This window comes from Sorex fumeus, unplaced genomic scaffold (genome assembly GCF_029834395.1).
Source record: "Sorex fumeus unplaced genomic scaffold, SorFum_2.1 ptg000094l, whole genome shotgun sequence".
NCBI classification, from domain to species: Eukaryota; Metazoa; Chordata; class Mammalia; order Eulipotyphla; family Soricidae; genus Sorex; species Sorex fumeus.
Genome location: NW_026606151.1, coordinates 621592 through 641554, shown reverse-complemented (window position 1 = coordinate 641554; position 19963 = coordinate 621592). Strand labels below are relative to the sequence as shown.

Sequence of the window (19963 nt, the reverse complement as noted above, 5' to 3'; positions counted from 1 at the left end):
TTTCAGAGTAAAGTTTATTTGAAATTGACCTGCAGCAACCTCCCTATTCCAGTAACTACTCTTTCACGTGTCAACTGCTGGCCCCAATGTGAGGAAGGGGATGAAGGAGGGGGAAGCTGCCCTGTGCAGGTCTCTCTACCCTTCAGCATGTGCTGTCAGCCCTGAGTCCCTTTGACATGGCCACACGTTTGAGCAGTGTAAGACCCTGAGATAACATCGAAGCCAGTGGCCATCTCCTGGGTTCGCTGGTCACATCCAAGTCACTGTGACCAATACAAGTGATCAGTGGTGGTCAAAGGTAGACAAGAGGCACAAGCTGTGGTAAGAACCTTCTCTATTAAAGAGGGTTCTACGAACAATACATGGAATGTTCTATTTCTTAAAGTGCTCAACTACAACATAAAAAATAGAAGTGTCAGGAAGTTGGTGTCTATTGGTGAGAAATCAAGTGATGACGAGAGTCTTTTGGAAATACACAGGAACTGAAAGAACATAAAAACAATTCTGCTCACACCATCTGAGCAATGAGGATGAAAAGAGCTTCAAGCTTCGTCTCCGGCTGCCAGGAGTGTCAATTTCATCTGTGCACGGAGACCTTCTCCTCTTAACTTCATGGCAACCAAATAATCAGACACTTATGTCTTTTCTCTCTAATCCCTCTCATCAGAGCCCTCCAATCTGTACAAATTGGACTATGATCAGCAAAGGGCCAATTTACAGATGGCCTGGAAGCTACTTTCCTATAGATATTTAGCAAAAACCTGAGGAATCTGAGTTTCCAAATCTGCCAGATTGGGGCCCATATAGAAGAGGTTCACGACGTCTCTATCATCTTGGCACAAGTACAAGATCCAGGACAAGATCAAGTACAAGAATCAGGGGTGACAGAGTAGTGAGGGTAAGTATGGAGCAGCGGGCCGTGGCTGGCCTATCCTGAAGTTCACACACAAGTACGGGCACTCACTTGTAAGTCCAGTGAGCAGTGGCCCAGCCCTGGCCCTTGCACAGGTCCCGGTGACGAAGGAAACAGGCGTGGACTCGGAAGCGCCGGCCACAGTGGGGACAGGCGTGCAGGGCTCCGGCGTGGGTTTTCATGTGCTCTGTCAGGTGATGCTTCAGCTTAAAGCGTTTGTTGCAAATGCCACAGCCAAAAGGCCGGAGGCTGAAGGTCAGCATGATGTGTCGGTCTCGCTTTGGCTTCACGGCAAACCTTTTCCCACACAAGCAACCGAAGCGCTTTCCATCAGCGGGCGGAGTTCCTCCCCCTAGTTTCACAGGCCCGTGCACCGCCTGGCCCACCCCTCCAGGACCTCCACCCCCGGAGAGGATTTCATTTCCGTGAAGATCCACGGGTTTCCAGGATGTCCCCCAGGCCTCCAAGGCCGTCCCTGCCCCTGCCCCTGCCCCTGTGGGCATTAAGAAGCCAAGCTCTCCACTGCCTTCTCCATCAACGCCAGGAAACGCTCTGTTTTCCTCCTTGACGCCCCCGTACTGTGTCCCACCGCCTGCTAGATCCTCCTTGGGCTCAAAGGGCTCTTGCTTCACGTAGACTTTAGGGGGCTGTGAAGGAGAAGGAGTTGGAGGCTCGAGTACCGAACTCTCTGCTTCCGGGAGTCTTCGAGGGGTGGCAGGCAGGGGTGCTGGGTGGGATCCCTGAGGACGGGTGAGGCCCCACGAGACTCTCTGGGGCTGGGGAGTTTGAGAGACGGCTGCTGCCCCCTGGTACTCCTCCTCCTCTTCCTCTTCCTCCTCTTCCTCCTCCTCCTCCACTTGGATCTGCAATACCTCTCCCAGGTCACTCCCCTCCCCTGCAGCGGGGCTCTCAGTGGAGGAGGAGAAGGACGGTCCCAGCGGTGTCTGGAAGGGAGCTGAACGGATGCACCAGCCTCCCGCAGGGGTCGAGGGGGCCCCGGCACGGGTGGCCCCCCCGCCCCCCGAGGTTTCGAGTTCTTTAAGAATCTCTGAGCACTGGTCCACCACCTGCCACATCTGGAGGCCGCTGGCCACCAGGAGGTGGGCGGGGAGGGCGTCCAGCGTCAGGCGGAGGTGGCCGGAGTAAATGAGCTGCAGCAGCCCCTCAAAGGCGTCGGCTTCGATGACGCTGGGCAGCGTGAGGCGGGGGGCGTCCCCCAGCAGCAGCTTATCGTGGAAGTAGGGGGAGGCGGCCGCCAGCACGGCCTTGTGGGCCCGAAGCTCCCGGCCCTGCACGAGGAGGGACACATCGCAGAACTTGCCCTCCAGCCGGTGGCGGTTCAGGGCTTCAAGCAGCAGCGAGCTGTGCTGCGGGAACTCGATCTGGACGGTGCGCGGGGCCGGGGTGCAAGGCGGGGCCGGGGGCGCGGAGGGCGGCGGCGCGGGGGTCTCCATGGCCATGTCGGGGCGCGCGGGGCGCAATCGGCTGTGGAGGGAAGAGAGGAGAGGGGGGTCACAGGCGCACCAGGGAGGAGTCTGTCCGCCAGCACCACCGCCGCCCGGAGCCCCGCGGCCGGGGAAACTTTCCAGAGAGGCGGATCGTGCAGGAGGCTCCGCACACCCCCGCCCCGGCTGGGAACACCAAACATGCTACACACACGCACCTACGGGGGCTGCGGCTCCCTCGGCTCCGCGTCGGGCGTCGCCGGCCCGGGGCGCCTGCTGCTCGCCGCTGCTGCCCTCACAGGGTCCACAGAGCCCCCGGGAAAGCCGCGGCCACCGCGACGGCGCGAGCGCAGGTGACCCTTCCCGCCGCCACGCCCGCGCGCGACCACACGCGCTCACCGGCAGTCCTCCGCAGCGACCGCGCGTCCCGGGCCGGAAGCAGACTCTGGGCCCCGCCCCCGGACGCCGACGCGCGGAGCGGGAGGGATTCGGGCTGCAGCCAATCGGAGGACGCTCCTCTACAAGCCTCGTGCGGATTGGCTGCTCGGGCGAAGGCGGTGCCGGCCCGGGGCCCCTGCCCCGCGGCGGGTGGCGGGTGGCTACTGCCCAGGATGCGAAGTCTGGTCCCCGGGTAGCGACAGCCAGCCGGGCGGAGGGGACAACCGGAAGCCCTCTAGGGTTAAGAGTAGCGCCGCCCTCCCTGCTGGCCCTCGGAGGCGCCGAGAGAGGACTAGAGACCGGGTGACTTGGCATTGTCCACTCCAGTTCACCCCCGCAGCACTGCAGAGTGGGTGTTGTCATCCTTGGTTTCCTTGGGGGAAACCAAGGCAGCGAGCGGTGAGCCTGGGACTGGATCCCAGATTTGCTGCGGAACCAAGGGTGTTCTAGGTTCCTTTCGTTTGTTTGTTGGGAGGCCACAGCTGAAGGTAGTCGGTACTCGGGGTTCATTCCCAGTGCGTGCCCGGATGGAGCCCAATTTGTCCTGCATAGTGACATTTTAACCCGCAACAAAAATATTCTTAAAAGATGTAAATTGGGATCTTTTTGTTTGGTTTCAGTGTGTCCAAAACCAAACAGTTTTCACAGGGGTCACTCCTAGCTGGCTATGAGGAAACGGGTGGGGAGGGGGGTGGTGATGATCTGTGGTGCAGGGAACTGAACCAGGACCGACCACGGGCAAGGCAGGTGCCATGTCTTTGGCTCCTATTAACATACTCCGGCTCTTATCAGAGAATTAACCTGCATGTCCTGGGCCTCTGTACTCCTTGAGTCTTAATGGTGCAGTGAGCTGGGCCAGCCCAAAGCCCTTGTTCAAAGGATCTACCTGTTAAAGAGTGATATGTTTTGTTTTTTTTTTTTTTGCTTTTTGGGTCACACCCGGAGATGCACAGGGGTTACTCCTGGCTCTGCACTAAGGAATTACCCGTGGCGGTGCTCAGGGGACCATATGGGATGCTGGGAATCGAACCCGGGTCGGCCACATGCAAGGCAAACACCCCACCCGCTGTGCTATCGCTCCAGCCCTGAAGAGTGATAGTCTAGGAAACCACTGAGGCACTCAAGAACAACCCGTGCCCCCCAGATTGTCAGTTTTCTCAGAGAGCAGATCCCGTCACCCTCCGGATCCACTGGGGCTCCAGTTCGAAAGTCAACACAGCGATAAAAGAACAATCTCCGTTTATTAAACATGATTTTTCTGTTTCACCACACACTCCAGAAAAAAAGGAAATGGGGCTGGGAGTGGAGAAAAAGGGCCAGTGGTGGGGGACGCAGAAGGCTGGGAGTGGGGTAGGGTGGGGAGGGAGAACGAGAAAACAAAATAAAACAGGTAGGGGGAGCACCCCCCCACCCTTCGGGCAGGGGGCCAGGAAGGAAGCGTGGGGGGGAGGGGGCCAGGAAGCTCTGTACAGAGGGGTTGCCCCCAGCCCACACACACACACCCCAGATATGTACAGTACAAATCCCAGATAATTACAACAGCCAGAGGGGGGGGGCGGGAGGGGGGTAGGGTCTGAGGTCGGGAAAGAAAGGGAAGGGCAAGGGGATAAAATTTCACATATTTACAACTTTTATATAAGTATAAATTTGGCCCCGGCTGGGTGTATGTGTAGGGGAGGGACTGGGGGGGGGGGGCTGTCCATACAAAAGAAAGAGGGGCGGGGTCTGGGGGAGTCTCCATACCAAACGCAAGAAGGAAGGGGCAAGGCTGGGTAGGGGATAGCAGTCAGGGAAAAGGGGGGTGCCAAGAAAGGGCGTCTCCCCTCCCGTGACCTACCCCCCCCAAACCACATCCATCCTACCTCCCCTATCCCGCCAGAGAGCTATGTACAGAGAAACACCGAAAAATTGTGGAGCTGGCGGGCGGGAGGGAGGTGGAGGGAGATTGGGGGTGGGGGGGGAGGGGGAGAGGGAAACCCAGCCCTGTCCTACCTCCCCCTGGGACAGAGTCATGGAAGGGGGCCCCCAACACCCCTCCTCCAACACAGGTCCCCCCGCCCTGGGGGGAGAGAGACATGGCTTTTCCTAGAGTAAGTTCCCCCCCTCCCCCTGGGAGCAGAGACCTCAAAGAGAAAGGGGAGGGCGGGGGGGGGGGGGGTTGTGCGCGTTGAGTGTTTCCCAACAGACGCACCCCCCAAAACCTAAGCCCTCACCCTCACCCCAATCCCACCCCACCCAACTCACTGGGGGAGGGGGGGGCATAAGCCCCCTCACCCCGCTCTGGGACCAGCCAAGAGCAGATCAGGTGTGGGAAGAAGGGGAGATCCCTCCCCCCCTTCCCTGCCGCCCCCTCCCTGCCCCGGCGGCCCCTCCACCCCATCTGGGTTCTGGGTGGGGAGGGAGTCGATTGAAGAGTGGTAGGAGAAGGAGTTTGTGCGTGCTGAGCCCCCCCAGACGCTCCTGAGAAATCAAGGGGTAGTAGGGCCCCCTCACCTGGGGTCCCCTCCCCGTAACAAAGGGGAACAGGGGAGGCCAAAATGGGGCGGTGGAGGGGAGTTAGATTGTCAGCTCTGGTTACTGCTAAAAAATCACCCTGAAGTTGAAAGTTTGGAGGTGCCACACCCCCAGGTGGGGGGCGAGGGTCTGTCCCCCAGTGCTCAGGGGAACGATGAGGCAGAGGACGGGGATAGCACCCCAGAGTGAAGGGGTCTGAGTGGGGTAGTTGGTGTCCTTGGGGAAGGGTCTCCGGGGGGTCACAGAGGAGACAGCACCCCAACAGGAAGGGGTCAGCGAAGGGCCCCACGCTCCCTCCTGGGCCTGGAGCAGTGGGGGTGGGGGATCGGTGCCCCCCAGGAGGCATTCAGGGAGGTGATCCCCGCTGTCCCCCGAGCCGAGCCGTCCTCCAGTCCCCCAGTCCCGGAGGCGGTGCTGTTCCGGGAAGGGGTGCGGGGGGCAGGGGCAGGCCGTGATGCTGGGTGAGCTAGTGGTCTGCGGTGTTTCGGAACTCGCCGTTCTCGGTGATCTGCAGCCGGGGTGGGGGTGGGGGGGCTGGGGGGGCCAGGCCGTTCCAAGGTGGGGCCAGCGTCACACGCGGGTTTGTTGGACCCAAGGGGGGAAGCTGCCTCTCCTGCAAGACACCAAAGAGGAGAGCGCGGACTTATTGAGACGCTTCGCGGGGGCCTGGGTGCCAGCCCCCTTAGAAGTGGCCCCCAACAGTGCCAGCCCCCGCCGCACGCCGTGCCCGCCCACCCTGGGCCCCAGGGACAACCCCACCCCAGCCTCCTGCTCCGCTTCTCACCTGTGTAGAAGTTACATCTTCTGGGATGGGAGAGAACCTCACTCTAGACCCCTAAGGGGCCCTCCAACCCGGGCGCCCTACCAGGAAGCCGGTTTGCAAAAGAGCTCCCGCGCCGCCCCGCACCCCGGCCCGCTCCTCTCAGCACCCCCTCCCGGCCCACCCCCAGCCCCAGGGAGGAACTGTGTGTTGAGGGAATGTGGGGAGGCAGTACAGCGAAACCTCATTAGTTCAAACCCCCGTGGATCTGGAATTTTTTCATAATTTGAACAAAATCTGGGCTCGAGTGTTCCTGGCTCTCCGAAGAAAGGGTGTGCTGCGCAAGTGAACAGCGGCAAGCCGCCTGTGGGAGGAAAGGCTGGACCTCACTGGAAGGCAAGACTGCTCAAGCTAGCTACTCCTCAGCGCATGCTCCCTGAGGGCCTCCGTGGAAAGCCTGCGTGGTGGAGGTGCTACTTACTGTCTGTGTTTTGAAGTCATGCATGTCATTAAATAGACAGTGTCATTCAGTTTTGTCACTTAGTCAGAGTGGCCATCTTCTCAAATATAACATTCCAAATTAGAGAGGTTTAACTGTACTGGGGGGGAAAGGAAGGGGGTTCAGGGAAGTGATGCGGGCAGGGGAAGTGCCGTGGGAGGGGCGGGCTCTCTCCCGACTACCACAGGAGCTTCCGTGGGAATCAGCAGGCCCCAGGCCCGATCACCCTGGGAGCAGAAGCCGGCTGCACTCCTCTCCACCCCCACGTTCCTTTCAATCACTCTCTGCGGCCTCCTAGTTAGGGGGTGAGGGGTTCCAGCCTGCCTCCCACCCCTGGTCCTGTTCCAGCACCTCCCGTGGCTCCTGGCCGGCCCTGTGCCCCCGCCCTGCACTCGAGCTCCCGGCCTCTGCTGGGAGAGCCAGAGAAAGCCTTCTGGAGGGAGCCCCGCGTTCTGGTGGCTCTCCTGGCTCTTTTGGAATACCGCACATAACTCATTTGGAAATGAGTGATTGGGCGGCAGGGGGGGCCAGTGGTTCAGAGATTGCGGCCGCGTTGGTTTCTGGGCCCCAGACAGGCCGTACACCGAGGGCAGGTCTGGTCCTATCTCTAGAGAACATGAAAACATTCCAAGGGGGCTAGAGCGAGAGTCCAGCAGGGAGGGCGTTTGCCTTGCATGCGGCCGACCCAGGTTCGATTCCCAGCATCCCATATGGTCTCCTGAGCACCACTAGGAGTAATTCCTGAGTGCAGAGTCAGGAGTAACCCAGGTGCAGCACCAGGTGTGACCCAAAAGAGCCAAAAAAGAAAAAACCCAAAACCAAAAACATTCCAAGTCCCAGGGCCCCACCCCCAGAAGATCACCAAAGCCCCCAGCTGGCCACAAAGCGGTGGCCGGTCCGCTCAGCTTACTGAACAGCTCCCACTTTCCAGAAGTTGGCAAGAGGGGAAATTACAGATGGCAGAGGACCCTGGGTCTGGCTGAGAGCAGGGGAAGCTTCCCTTCCCCCTGCTTGTCTGCTGGCGACAGCACACAGGCGTGCCCCCTACACCCCCATGGACCCAAATTTAGAAAGTGGATAAATTAGGGTGCCATTATTCATCTTACAAAAGAATTCACTGCAGGAGTCCTTTAAATGGTGAGGTCCCCTAGTGCCTTTCAGCATCTGTTTACAGATCACCAAGGACTCTGACGGCAAGGCTGGGCAGGCAGAGAGTTAAAATTACAGTGCCAGGAGCCACTGCCCATGCACATCAGCACCCGCGAGAGGAGACAGCTCAGAGATGGCAGCTCAGAGGCGGCGGCGGACAGGGGCCCATTGGCTGGCTTTTTAGGTAGGACTTTGTGTCCCGCAGGGTGAGCAGGGAGGGGGCAGGGGAGTGAGTGGCCTGAGCGGGCAGGAGAGAGGCTGGCCACAGGCTAGGCTGTGCCTGGTGTCTCTGCCCGCCTGGGCCTGGATCTGTTCTCTCCAAAGCGCCGCGCTCATCTCTCCACGTGCACACGCCGCGTTCTGAGCCCAGTCCCCTGCCCGCTGCTACCACACCTACACAGCATTCTGACCCCCCAAAGCCTCCCTGCACTAAGTACCTGGTTCCTGCCCCATGGGGAGACTCACAGATGTGGGGGAGAAGGAAGAGAGAGAGAGGTGGGGGGAGGGGCAGAGAACCAAGGTTAGGAGAGGAAGAGGAGAAACCCCACCTACCTGCTGCAGAATGACCCCTAGGGCCGGGCACCCCCAACCCTTCATCATCACCGCCACCCCTTTAAAAGACGCCCCCTCCCTGTGCCCCAGCCCCCCACCCCCGGACGCTCGGTGAAATGGGGGGTGACAGACATACACTGGAGAGGGGGGAAGGGAGGCCAGGCGGGGGGGGGGGGGTTGTGGGAGGAGTGTGGTCTGGGTTTGTGGGGCCATCCGGTAGGCGCTGGGCAGCTGTGGGGGGCCGCAGGACGCTGGGCTGATGGGTCTGTGCAGGAGGTGTCAGGAGAGCAGGGGGGCACTCTCGGGGGTGGAGGGCAGCCGTGAGAGCGGGGCCAGGCTCCAGAGAGGTGGGAGGGAGTAGGCTTCACGACCAACCTGCAGTGGTCCGGTGTCACCTCCCCCTGTGTCCTCCGCCCGTGGTCAAAAGCGGAACCAGGAGAATTACCTGATGAGGAGCTGCAGGGGGAGAGAGTGGGGTCACGGGGTCAGGAGCCTGGGGGGGGGGTGCGGGAAGCCTGGCGGTCAGAGCAGAGGAAGGAGGAGCATGGAGGGGAAAGTGAGCAGAATTGGGGGGCAAGCACAGGGCGGGGGGCCGGGAAGGAAGTCCTACAAGCTGGCTGGTGAGAAGAGAGGGCGGGCAGTGGGACACTGAGAGCAAGTCAGGGGTGAGGATGAGGGGGAGGTCGGGCCGGAGGGGGCTGCACATATGGAGAGGGGGTCCAGGGTTGGGAGAGTCAGAGGAAGCTATCTGGGAGCTTCCCGGGAGTGGGAGAGCTGGAGGGCCCAGAGGACAGCGGTGTCGGGGGTCCCGAGACCCCAAGGCTTTATCCAGAGCCTGAGGCATCCGGAACGCCCCTAAGCTCCAGCCTTGAAGCTCTGCACTTTCTGCTCTCCTGATCGGGCTGGGGCCGCTGGATTCCCTGCCTGGAGTGGAAGTGGCCGGGTACGGGCCGGTGGGCGTGGGGGGCCGTGAGGGTCTGGTGGAGGTCCTGAGACGCAGACAGCAGTGGGAAATATGGGGGAGGGGCGGCACAGGGGGGTGGGCAGACACTGCCAGGAGTGACAAAGGCACAGACGATGGGATGAAGATGGGGTCACTGGGGGAGCTGCCAGCCGCAGCTTCCAGACGAACGGAGGACAGTGGGAGACAGATGGCAGTGGGGCTTGGGGTGGCGATGCCATGAGAGCACGAAGGACAGTGGGATGGATGGGGATGGGACACAGAGAAGATAAATGACATTGTAATTTCCACCTGAGCGTCGAGCAGCCTCTTCTTGGGTTCAGGCAGCGGCTCAGCCATGGCGGGGTGGTCCCGGCGCAGCTCCTCCTCCACCAGCATCAGCCTGAAGGGACGGGCTTCAGTGGGGTTAGTGGCGGGCACGGGCTGGGCGCCCGCCAGGGATCCTGACTCCTCAGCTCTGTGGAAAAACCTAGAACATCCTCGCCCCCTGTGCCCAGGATCCCTCCATTCTTGCCACCGAAACTCCCTGGTACTCACCTTCTTCCCGGGAACCCTGCTAAGGCTGCTCTGTGCCACCCAGAGCCTGCAGCCTGCAGCCCCATCAGAGCAGTGCTCCGACACAGACCCCCGTGGCCAAGTTCCACGCCCTAAAGGGTCTCGCTCATCACCATCATTCCCAACATCTCAAAGGGTCTAATATATTGTACTTGAAAAGTACGTACGGATTGGATCAACCAGGAGCTGGCTGGAGCAGGGGGGCCCCTCTGCCCCCCATCCCAATAACCCAAACCCTGGCTGTGACCCCTCCCTCAGGGTCCGGGATTGTCCCAGGACCACTCCTCTTCTAAGGGAATGTGCCCATCGGCTGGAACCGTGTGGTTGGGGAAACTCTCAGGGATCCCTGCTTCAGGATGAACATCACAGGAGAGAAACCAGAAGCGACTCCCCGCCCATTTTCTGCGAGCACCAGAAGTCACCAAGCAGAGACACGTAAGTGCTGTAAAGGCCACTTAATCGAGCAGGAATCTCCACCCTGGTGCGGGTGGGCCCAGGAATGGCATCCTGAGGGTATGCAGTAGGCTTTCCTATCCTGATTTGGCGCTGAGGGTTGGAGGGGGAGCTCACTTGCTCTGTCCAGCCAGAGACCCGCTTGCGCTCCCCCTCCCCGGGCCGCCCCTCACCTGCCGATGATGCTCTTGATCTGGGAGTCCTTCTCCACCTGCTGCTGCCGCAGCCTCTTCTCACTCTGTTCCAGGCGGGCCTGATACTGCATCAGGATCTTGCTGGTCTGTTCCTCCTGGGACAGCAGCCTCCGCTCATACTCTTCCAGCTTCCGGTTGGACATGTGCAGCCGCTCCTTCAGCGAGTGGATCTCTTCCTCATACTCCTTCACCTGCCCGCCGGGCACACGACCCCGCACTGTGAGGGGCGTCTCAGCCCCCCCAACCACCCCAGCCACCAACCCCGCTGGCTCAGCACGGCCACCGCCCATGGAGGCTGAGGGACATCCCAATCATCTTTCTCAGCCCCTTTCCCATCTTTTTTTTTGGGGGGGGGGGACATGGGGGTAGGGGTGTTTGTGGTTGCTCTTCCAGCATGGTGATGCGGTGGGTGCCGGGATGGGACCTGAGGCCTCCACAGGTGAAGCATGCCCACAGCCCTCGGTGCCATCTCCGCCTGCTGCCCCTACCTTCTGCGCTACGCATCCCACTTTTTTGGGGGGTCACACCCGGCGATGCACAGGGGTTATTCCTGGCTCTGCACTCAGGAATTACTCCTGGCGGTGCTTGGGGGACCACATGGGATGCTGGGAATCGAACCTGGGTTGGCTGCGTGCAAGGCAAATGCCCTACGTGCTGTTCTATCGCTCCAGCCCCCACATCCCACTTTTTTTTCTTTTTGGGTCACACCCGGCGATGCACAGGGGTTACTCCTGGCTCATGCACTCAGCAATTACCCTGGTGGTGCTCAGGGGAACATATGGAATGCTGGGAATCGAACCCGGGTCAGCCGCGTGCAAGGCAAACAAACGCCCTCCCCACTGTGCTATTGCTCCAGCCCCACGTCCCACTTTTGAACAGGTCCTTCAACTGAACTGAGCTCCCTCAAAACAAATCAAGGACAGACTCTTGACCCCTGAGGGGAATCGACGTGTTCACACCTGTGCCATGTGGCCAGATGAGGACACACAAGGGAACCTGGACTCTCAGGTGCACCTTGAGTGACTGTGCCCAGAAACTACAGGTGAGCTCACAATTTGGTCCCACTCCAGTTCCAGAACACACAGGGGAGAGCCAGGGGGGAAACGGAATTGGCTGGGGAGAGGAAGGCCTGGCCTGAGCTTCCTGTGAGGCTCAGAATGAGAGCCCAGAAGCCTCTGCGGTGACAGCCTCACGGTCAGGAGGGGCTCAGAGAAGCTATTTTCTCTTCCCTGTTGGCTCCCCAATGAATAGCTGTGTTAGCCAATGCATTGGCCACCAGTCACATGTGGCTACTTGAAATTTAAATAAAAATTTGGTTCCTTAATTGCGTTAGCAACAGTCAGTGAATAACAATGGACACTGCAGATAACACAATGTTTCTAGAAAATTCTTTGGGACAATACTAGTTCAGGGTCTGCCTCAACAGGTTTCTCATCTGATCGCTAGGACAAAAGAAAATGACTCTTTTTCATTCGTGACCAATCCCATTTGAGGTGTAGATATTAGGCTGTGCCTCGGGTGTAGACAATAGGCCATACCTTATGGAACTTGCTGGACCAGGTCAAACTAAGTCAGTTCCAGTGTCTGCCTATGATGAAAGACTACTACCCCCAACAAACCTCTTTAAGCACTTGTTTGTTTTTTGGTTCCTGGCAGTGCTCAGGGCTTACTTCTGGCTCTACACTCAGGAATTACTCCCTGTGGTGTTTGGGGGACCATATGGGATGCTGGGGATCGAACCCAGGTTGGCTGCCACATGCAAGACAAACACCCTACCAGCTGTACTATGGCTCCGGGCCCCTCACCAGCCCCCTCTCTACCCACCCAGGCTGGACTTATTGCTTCTTTGCAGATAGACTAACGCTAAAGACACCCTCTTCTTGGCTTGCCCACCCAAGCACTGTCTGCTAAGTTATCGGCATGTGCTTCCGAGGTCCTGCCATCCTTTGCTCCAGGCCACCACCAGCCTAGATTCAAGATCAGTATTTCCCAAGCTGGGGGATTTCACCCTTCTCAGGGTAGTAGAATGATGAGGTAATGTGTCAAAGCTTCCGGTGCAATTTGGGGGTTGACTTTTTTGTTTGTTCACTTAAACAAAATAGATTGGTGGGGGAAGCTATGTAATTCTGAAAAGGGGCAGAGGCCAGATGAGTTTGGGAACCTCTGGTCTCACTGGTCTTTATACACACACACGGATCAATACACACACACAAACACACACACTTTTCCAACAATGCCCCTGTGGGGGAAGCGAGTATTGCTAGAATTCTGACTGTACCTCCTCTGCCCAACTTTAACTGATCAGCTCATAATGCTAGTAACTTTTGCTTTTCTGAGAGTCTCAAGGGCCAGAGCTCCTAGTCTGGCAGTGGGGAAAAAAAATCAAATAGATTGTCCCCTAGATAATGAATAAATGTGTACCATCCACAAAGCAGAGTGGAAATGGGCTTTTCCACAGACTGGCTGGGTACCAGGTCTGCCCTAACAGACTTGAGAGCTTAACATGGGGCTTGGGGGGCCAGAGGGATCGTGTATCAGGTAAGGCGTTTGCCTGGCATGTGGTTTCATCCCGGTTTCCTCCCTGGCATCCCATATGGTCCCCTAAGTACCATCAGGAGTGATCCCTGAGCAGAGCCAGGGTTAAGGGCTGAGCACTGCAGCATGTGACCCAAACCTATCCCTACCCTGCCAAACACAAAACAAGATAGGGCAGGGGATCTTTGTCTTTTTTTTCCTCGGAAGAGATTCAGTGACCCTGTGGCGTGCAGGGGGAAGCCACGCGTACCCTGTCCAGTCGACTCTCATCCATGGACTTGGAGTACTCCTTGAGCTTGTACTCCTCCCGCTCGATGTGGGCACTCTCGATGTCAGCTGACAGGTGAGGCATATTGGAGACCCAGGCCACCGTCCGCTCAGAAGCTGGCATGGTTGGGTTCAGCGTGGATGGGGTCTGAGAATGCTGGGGCGCGGTGGGGTGGGGCAAACAGAGAAGGGGGAGGCGGAGAAAGGCAGGTGCTCTCAGAGGGCGCTGCCAAGAAAGAGGCCTGGCCCATCTGTTCTCTGGCCCTGGCACTGCGGATGGCTAGGGGCGCGACTGAGCCCGTCTGCCCCAGGGAACGACTGTTGCGCAGGCTGAAGCTGCAATGCCTGGCATAGCTCCTGGCACCGAGCAGCCTCTCCACAAAGGTTTGTGAATGGAAGACAGTGGGCAAAGGTCCGTGCCTTCAGGCCCCAAGTGGCCCTCCCCGCTCCCTCCCCAGCTCCTTTATTCCTGTCCTCCCTGTCCTCAGCCACCCGCCCTCCCTCCCACTCGCACCTACCTGCTTGGTGATGGAGGGCTTGAGCCCCCCACCCCCTCCGCCACCGCTGCCCCCGCTGCCCCCAATGCTGCCCTCCTTGCTGAGGCTCTGCTGTCGTGGTCGGGCAGGGCCGTAACTTGGCTCTGGTGACTGCAATAGATTCCCGCTGGACGGTCGGGGTTTCTGGGCCGCACTGACTGTCAACTGCTGGGACTTGCCCCTCTGCAGTGGGGGCGGCTGGCCCCCGCCCCCCCCACCGCTGCCCCCGCCGCCACTCCCACCACCGGGCCCTGAGGGGGCAGGCCTCTGGGGCCCGATGGTGATCTGAGGCGGGGACAGCATGTGCTGCAGGTTGTCCTGGAGTGAGAGCTGCCGCCGGGTAAAATCAGTGCCAGAGGGTCCGAACTCATCACTATAGCTGTGGCTGTGGAGGATGGAAGCGGCGGGGGGCTTGGGGACCCCCGAGGAGAGGTCCTCGCTCTTGCTATAGCCGTGAAAGGGGGCAAAGGTGTCCCCGGGGGGCTCGCCCCCTCGGTGGTGGTGATGGTGGTGGTGATGGTGATGGGAGGAAGGCGGGCCGTGGCCCCCGCTACCGCCGTGGCCTGCCGGGGGCCCGGGCCCATCGGCAGCCATGTGGAACAGAGGGTTCTGGAAGGAGAGGGGGATGCGCAGTTGCTGGGCGGGGACGCCGTCCGTGGTGACGCCCATCTGGCTGAGGCGCATGCCTGCCGCCGTGATGGAGGACCCGCTGCCCTGCGAGAGACGCCCCGCGGGGGCCGGCCGTAGCCCCAGGGCGGCGGTCAGCGAGGCCTGGCTGGAGTGCAGCAGGTCGCCCACGGCCGCCAGGTTGGACACGCTGCTGCTGTTGAGACGGCCGCCCGGCCCATCACCCTGCAGGTCCAGCATGGAGACGCTCTTGTTGACGCTCAGCATCTTCTGCTCCGGCTCCGTGATGTCCGAGCTGCTCGTGCAGTAGGCAGGCGAGGAGCGGGCCAGGGGTGGCCGGCTGACGTAGAACAGGTCTTTGCCCCCGCCCGGCGGGGGTGGCGGTGGCTTCTCCTTGGTGGGGGAGGGCAGGCGAGCCATGTCCATGGAGCTGCAGGGAGGGAAGGAGCCACACGAACAAGAGGTAAGGTCAAGGTCGCGGGCCGCGACGCCTGCTGGGGCACAGTGTGGGCCCCCGCAGGGGAGGGCGGGGATCTGGGGGCGGGGACAGGAAAGATAAGGCCCCTCCAGGAAGGGTAGGAGGTCCAGAGGGAGGGAGGGAAGGAGGGGGGACAGCGAGAGGAGGGATGAGGGGCAGATCGGGGCAGATATGGAAGAGATGTGGGCGCATGGAGGAGAAGAGGGGGGGCAGACAGGAGAGGCGGGGGGGAGGAGAGAGCCCCTCACCTGTTGAGGCCTCGAGCCATGAAGGACTGAAGGTCGATGGAGCTGGAGAGAGATGGAAAGAGGGGCGAGCACAGACAGATAGAAGGAGAGAGGTGGGCAGGAGGCACGGGCGGATGGAAGCAGAGGCGGCGGCGGTGGAATGGGCATCGAGGAGGCAGAGACAGGGTAGAGGAGCAGGCAGGGCGCTCGTCCCGGCAGGGCGCCCCTAGCGGTCAGGTGCGACTTCTATAGTCTGGACGTGGGGAGGCCCGCGGGGGGGCTAGTGGGCTGGGCCGGGGCAGCTTATTTACCGGCTCGCACAGAGCTGCTGGAATGTTTGGACACCACTGGGCTGCTCCCACATGTACTGGCTGAACTCAGCTCTGGCACAGGCATGGGCAGGCAGAGGCATAAATCAGAGTTTGCAGGGGGCCTCCTGAGCTTACAACAAGCCAGAGCTGGAGGGCCCCCGCCGACCGCCCCTGCACCACACTTCTGGGGCTCTGCATTGCTCGAGCACTCTCGGCTTCAAAGTGCCCTGAGTCTATTCGTGGGCAGTAGGTGCCTTTTGAGCGTGTTCTCTGAGGACCTGCCCCCTTTGCCTTCCTCTCAAAGCCCTAGAGGGACGCACGCGTGGAGCCCAGTGATGTGACTCCGGGGCGGGAAATCAGGGGCGCTCCGACGGGTTCTGGGTGTGGGGGCCCCGGTGCACTCACCTGTTGAGGTCCCGCATCATGTAGCCCTGCATCTCGGCTGACGGGCCCCGCAGCACCATCGGCTGAGCCCGGGCCCGCTCGCTCTGGCGGCTTGGCTGCCTTTGGATGTTGGGGTTCCTCAGAGCCGTGCTGATATCATTGAGGAGCCGCGGAAGTGGGCCCAGCTTCAGGAGGGCTTCCTGCAAGGGGGAGGCTTTCAGCTGGGGGCAAGGGGTCTGCATGAGCATAGAGGTGGTGCTGAAAAATGGGAGAAGGGCGGAGTGGGGGGTGGTGTCTGTTCGGGCCAAGGGGCCTGTGGAGACATCAGTGACGGGCCTCCAGGGCCCAGGCTGACCTTGCTGAGCTGGGGCAGCACCTCCCAGAGCAGCGCGTGCAGGGTGGACAGCTCTCGGCCCAAGTCGATGTAGCCCTCGAAGCTGCTGCTGTTGGTCAGCGTGTCCAGGTTGGAGATCTCGTACAGAAACTGCTGCATGGAGCCCCACTCCAGCTCCAGGAACTCGTTCATGAATCCCAGGAAATCCTCCTTTGAGGTAAACCTGGCCGAGGCACCCGGAAGGCAAAGGTCACCCATATCCAAGTCTCAAGGTCTCGGGGGGACTTGGGGGAACCTGCGTGCCACCTCCCTGGCCCTGCTCCCGCCCTGAGGCGTCCCTCACTTGGAAAAGTTGGCCAGGTTCTGGATGACCTTGGCGATGAGGGTGAGGGTGCGGGAGGTCTGCTCATCTGGGTACTCCTGCATGAGCCCAAAGAGACTGGGCGACATAATGGCGGGGCAGAGGAAGCGCAGGAAGAGCGAGGCGCTGATGAGCCGGTCAGCGATGTCCTCCCGGCCCCGCTCTGCGCAGCGCAGCCGCCAAGATGCAAACACCTCCTTCAGCTCCCTCGGGAACACGCTGGGGGGAAGGGGCGGGGAGACAGAGAGAGGAGAGAGAGAGAGAGAGAGACCTGGACTGAGCCCCAGAGACCCTCAGCTTCCAGGGAAGATGCTGAGGGGGGTGGGAGGAAGTGAGAGTGTGGGGACAGGTGAGAGAGACAGGTGGGGGGGAGGGGGGAACGGCAGGAGGAAGACAGAGGCTGCGGGAGGAAGAGGGCGATGGCCGAAGGGACAGACCGATTTGGGAGAAAGAAATGAAGGGGGCCAGGAGGAGCGGGGAAAGAGACACATGGCAGAGAGACGGAGGGTGGTGTGTGAGAGAGACAAGGAGAGGAGGAGAAGAAAAAGAGACACCAGGGAGAGACAGAGATGGGAGAGAGATGGAGGGTCACTTGAGGTACAGGGAGCTCGGACCCCCCAACTCTTTTGGATTCCAGGGAAATGGGGATGGAGGTGCCTGGGCATGATCCCCAGTCCCTGGAGAGGCTCGGAGCCCCTTTCCCCTCCGCCCAGTTCCACCTGGCTGTCCCACTGACACCTTAAACAGCAAAGCAGAGCTTGCACTCGCCCCCATCCTCCAGCTGGCTCCTCCTCCTGACGCCCCCAATTCTGCCCCCATGGCCCCAGGACTCCTTAGTCATACTAGCTCCCCGGGAACTTGATTTCCCCCTTCTAGTGGGTTGGCAACTCCTGTGGATCCTTTCCTCGACAGATCCTTACAACCCCCCCCTTCCCCGTTTCTACTCATCCTGCCACCATCTCGATTCTGCATGTGACACCCACCATGCCAGGTCTTCATTCTCCTGGCTCGGGTCGCCCTTCACCCTCACACTACTGAAGGATTGATCTTACTCATGATCAATGGCTCCGATACCATTCATGATACAGCCCCCCACCCCCAACATCCTCCCGATCAACTGGAACTCAAAGCTGACTTCTGAGGCCTGGGAGATGCCAACTCCGGAATTTCTCATTCAAGACATCTCATTCCCCATTAGGGGAGTTTCTCCCCATTTCCCACACTACGGCCCGTGACTTCCACTAGACTTATCCTCACTGCTGGCTCCTGAGAGTTCTAGACATCTGAAGGGGTCACTGCCTGCCACCTCCACACAGCAGAATCTGATCCAGACTTCAGAGACCAGCAAAGGAGGCGCCTCCTCCAGAAGCCTTCCCTGCTTGGCTCAAGCAAAGCTCTACCTTCTCTGATCTTATCCAAAGACTCTGGGCACCCGACACTGCAAATACTCTGTGGCTTTCAAATGTGTCTAAATCTGGCCCTTCTCCTCAGGACCTATGAGGGCACTGCTGGGGCCCCTCCCTTCTGCTCTCCCGCACCAGACAACATTTGTACTCAGTCCTCTTTGAGGATGGACAGATGGATGAACAGATGAACACAGGACTCCCCTGACACCGACCCCTCCCCCCCGCCCATCCCAGCGTTCCCAGTCTCACCAATGGGAGTTGACCACCTTGCACAGGGCCAACTCACAGCACATTCGCAGGTTGGCCTGGTGCTCTGCCAGACTGGAAGCCGTGCACTTGATGGGATCCACCTCACAGTTCTCCTCCGACTCATACAGAGCACGGATGAACTCCCCTGTGGTGGGCACACAAGGGGGGCTGGTTAGAGCCACAGGCTGCCCGGCTTGAGGGCGTGTCAGAATCAGATGGCTACAGACTGCGGTCAGCATCAAGCCCAGGAAGGGTGAACTTAGTGGGGGAAAGTGGGGAGGAGCGGTTGGGTTTTGGGGGTGCAGTGGCAAGCTCGGGAAGAGGACCCGAGGGCGTGCCATACCAATGGCATCCTTGAGGTATTTCTGACCAATCAGTCTCATGTACTCTTCTATGGCTTTAGTGGCGAGTGTGTTCTCGCGAAATATGAGGTGCTCGCGTTCCATGAACCGGTCCACCTCGGACATGGCCATGTCAGAGAGGAAGTCCTGAGGTGCAGAAAAATCAATCCACAGGTCAATCTCTCAACCAGTCAAACTGGGGAAACAGAAACACCCTCTGCTCCCTGCCCCTTCCAGTCAGCAAGTGCCCACACCCAGGTCACCTTGCCCTCACGGCGCAGCACGTACCTTGGCCTTGCCTGTACTCTGCAGGATGTGAACGAGCGCGCTGGCAACCTCCTCCTTGCCCTTGACATTCAGGGCGGGCTCCAAGACGGCACACAGCATCCGATAGTGGTTGGTGACGTACTCTGCAAACTCTTTATACAGCTCCATGGGCAGGATACTCATGGTCTGGTACCGCGCCTTCAGCCGCACCGCCGGGCAGCCACCTTTGCCCTTGCCCCCAGAGCCACTCCCTGAGCCCCCTCCTCCCCCCGAACCTCCCATCCCCCCGGAGCCCCCACTTCCTGTTGGCAGGGTTACGGGGTACCACTGCTCAGTGAAGTGGCGCCCCGCCAGGGTGGCCACCGGCACAGTCACCAGGCCCACATAGCCCGCCTTGTCCTTCTTGCGCTTTTTGTCTGAGTCACGGTACAGATGCAGCCGCAGGGCACGCACTGCTGGCAGGTTGTTGAACTCAAAGTGCTCGCCCCAGAAGACCGTGTCCCCCGAGGCTGAGCGGGGTTTGGAGGTGGTGCGGGCATACAGCATGTCATCCAGGCACAGCTCACAGTAGTACCGTTTTTTGGGGGGCAGCTCGCGGGCCTCGATGATCCACAGCTTCAACACGTTGTCCACCCGGCGACTGTTGTCCTACCATGGCGAGGCAGGCGTGGTGGACAAAGGGGAAGGGCCAGAGGGACAGACACCAAAAGGGAAGAAACGGTGACAAAAATGAGACCGTCTCTAAGACAGTGATCAGAAGGTGGAGAAGTTGTGGGTTGGGCTGGGTGGGGTCTCCCCTGAATTCCTGTCCACCGAAACCTGGCGGTGCGCCCTGTCTTGAAGAGTAAGCGGGGCTTGTAGCTGTGACCCTACTAGGAGGAGGTCACACAGGGATGGCGCAGGCCCAGCGTGCAGTTGCCCATAGCTCCGTGGCAAAGGCAGTTTGCAGAGCTGACACACACAGTGAGGAGCTGGTCACATGCAGACAGAGGCCGCAACAGGACAGACCCAGCCCCTAAGCAAGGACTACCAAGGCCAGTGGGCCAGCTCAGAAGTTATGGAAGACAGGGGTGAAGGAAGTTGGAGTAGCAGAGAAAGCAAGGCTCTTGATTTAAGACTTTTATTCTCCTGAAGAGCCCAAGAACACATGTCTTTTCTTTGAAGTGAACCAGTCTGTGGTTATGTTATTAGGATAGTCCTAGGAAAC

The 19963-nt window shown here is 59.9% G+C and overlaps 2 protein-coding genes across 14 annotated transcripts in view; both read right to left on the bottom strand.

Moving 5' to 3' along the window:
- ZBTB9 (zinc finger and BTB domain containing 9) lies at positions 1–2382 on the bottom strand. The gene has a single exon (XM_056132455.1). The coding sequence runs from the start codon at positions 2371–2373 to the stop codon at positions 961–963; it is 1413 nt and encodes a 470-aa protein (XP_055988430.1). The 5' UTR covers positions 2374–2382; the 3' UTR covers positions 1–960.
- Positions 2383–4999: 2617 nt separating this feature from the next.
- SYNGAP1 (synaptic Ras GTPase activating protein 1) overlaps positions 5000–19963 on the bottom strand; it is a 31660-nt gene continuing 16696 nt past the window's right edge. For 2 of the 13 annotated variants that reach the window (XM_056132433.1, XM_056132436.1), the window contains exons 6-18: positions 18778–19404; positions 18492–18636; positions 18149–18293; positions 16476–16712; positions 16154–16355; positions 15820–15998; positions 15415–15486; positions 15125–15166; positions 13754–14828; positions 13219–13392; positions 10413–10624; positions 9521–9613; positions 5002–5924 (exon numbers count right to left, since the gene is read on the bottom strand). In XM_056132433.1, the coding sequence (XP_055988408.1) occupies positions 5777–5924; positions 9521–9613; positions 10413–10624; positions 13219–13392; positions 13754–14828; positions 15125–15166; positions 15415–15486; positions 15820–15998; positions 16154–16355; positions 16476–16712; positions 18149–18293; positions 18492–18636; positions 18778–19404 (3351 nt within the window). In that variant the 3' untranslated portion in view covers positions 5002–5776. Of the gene's footprint in view, positions 5925–8645; positions 8727–9520; positions 9627–10412; positions 10625–13218; positions 13393–13753; positions 14829–15124; positions 15167–15414; positions 15487–15819; positions 15999–16153; positions 16356–16475; positions 16713–18148; positions 18294–18491; positions 18637–18777; positions 19405–19963 lie in introns of all 13 variants that reach the window. The other 11 variants (XM_056132437.1, XM_056132438.1, XR_008794990.1 and 8 more) reach the window with 10 other exon arrangements.

Coding starts and splice junctions, on each gene's coding strand:
- ZBTB9 (XM_056132455.1), bottom strand. CDS start 2,373: ATGGCCATGGAGACCCCCGCGCCGCCGCCCTCCGCGCCCCCGGCCCCG.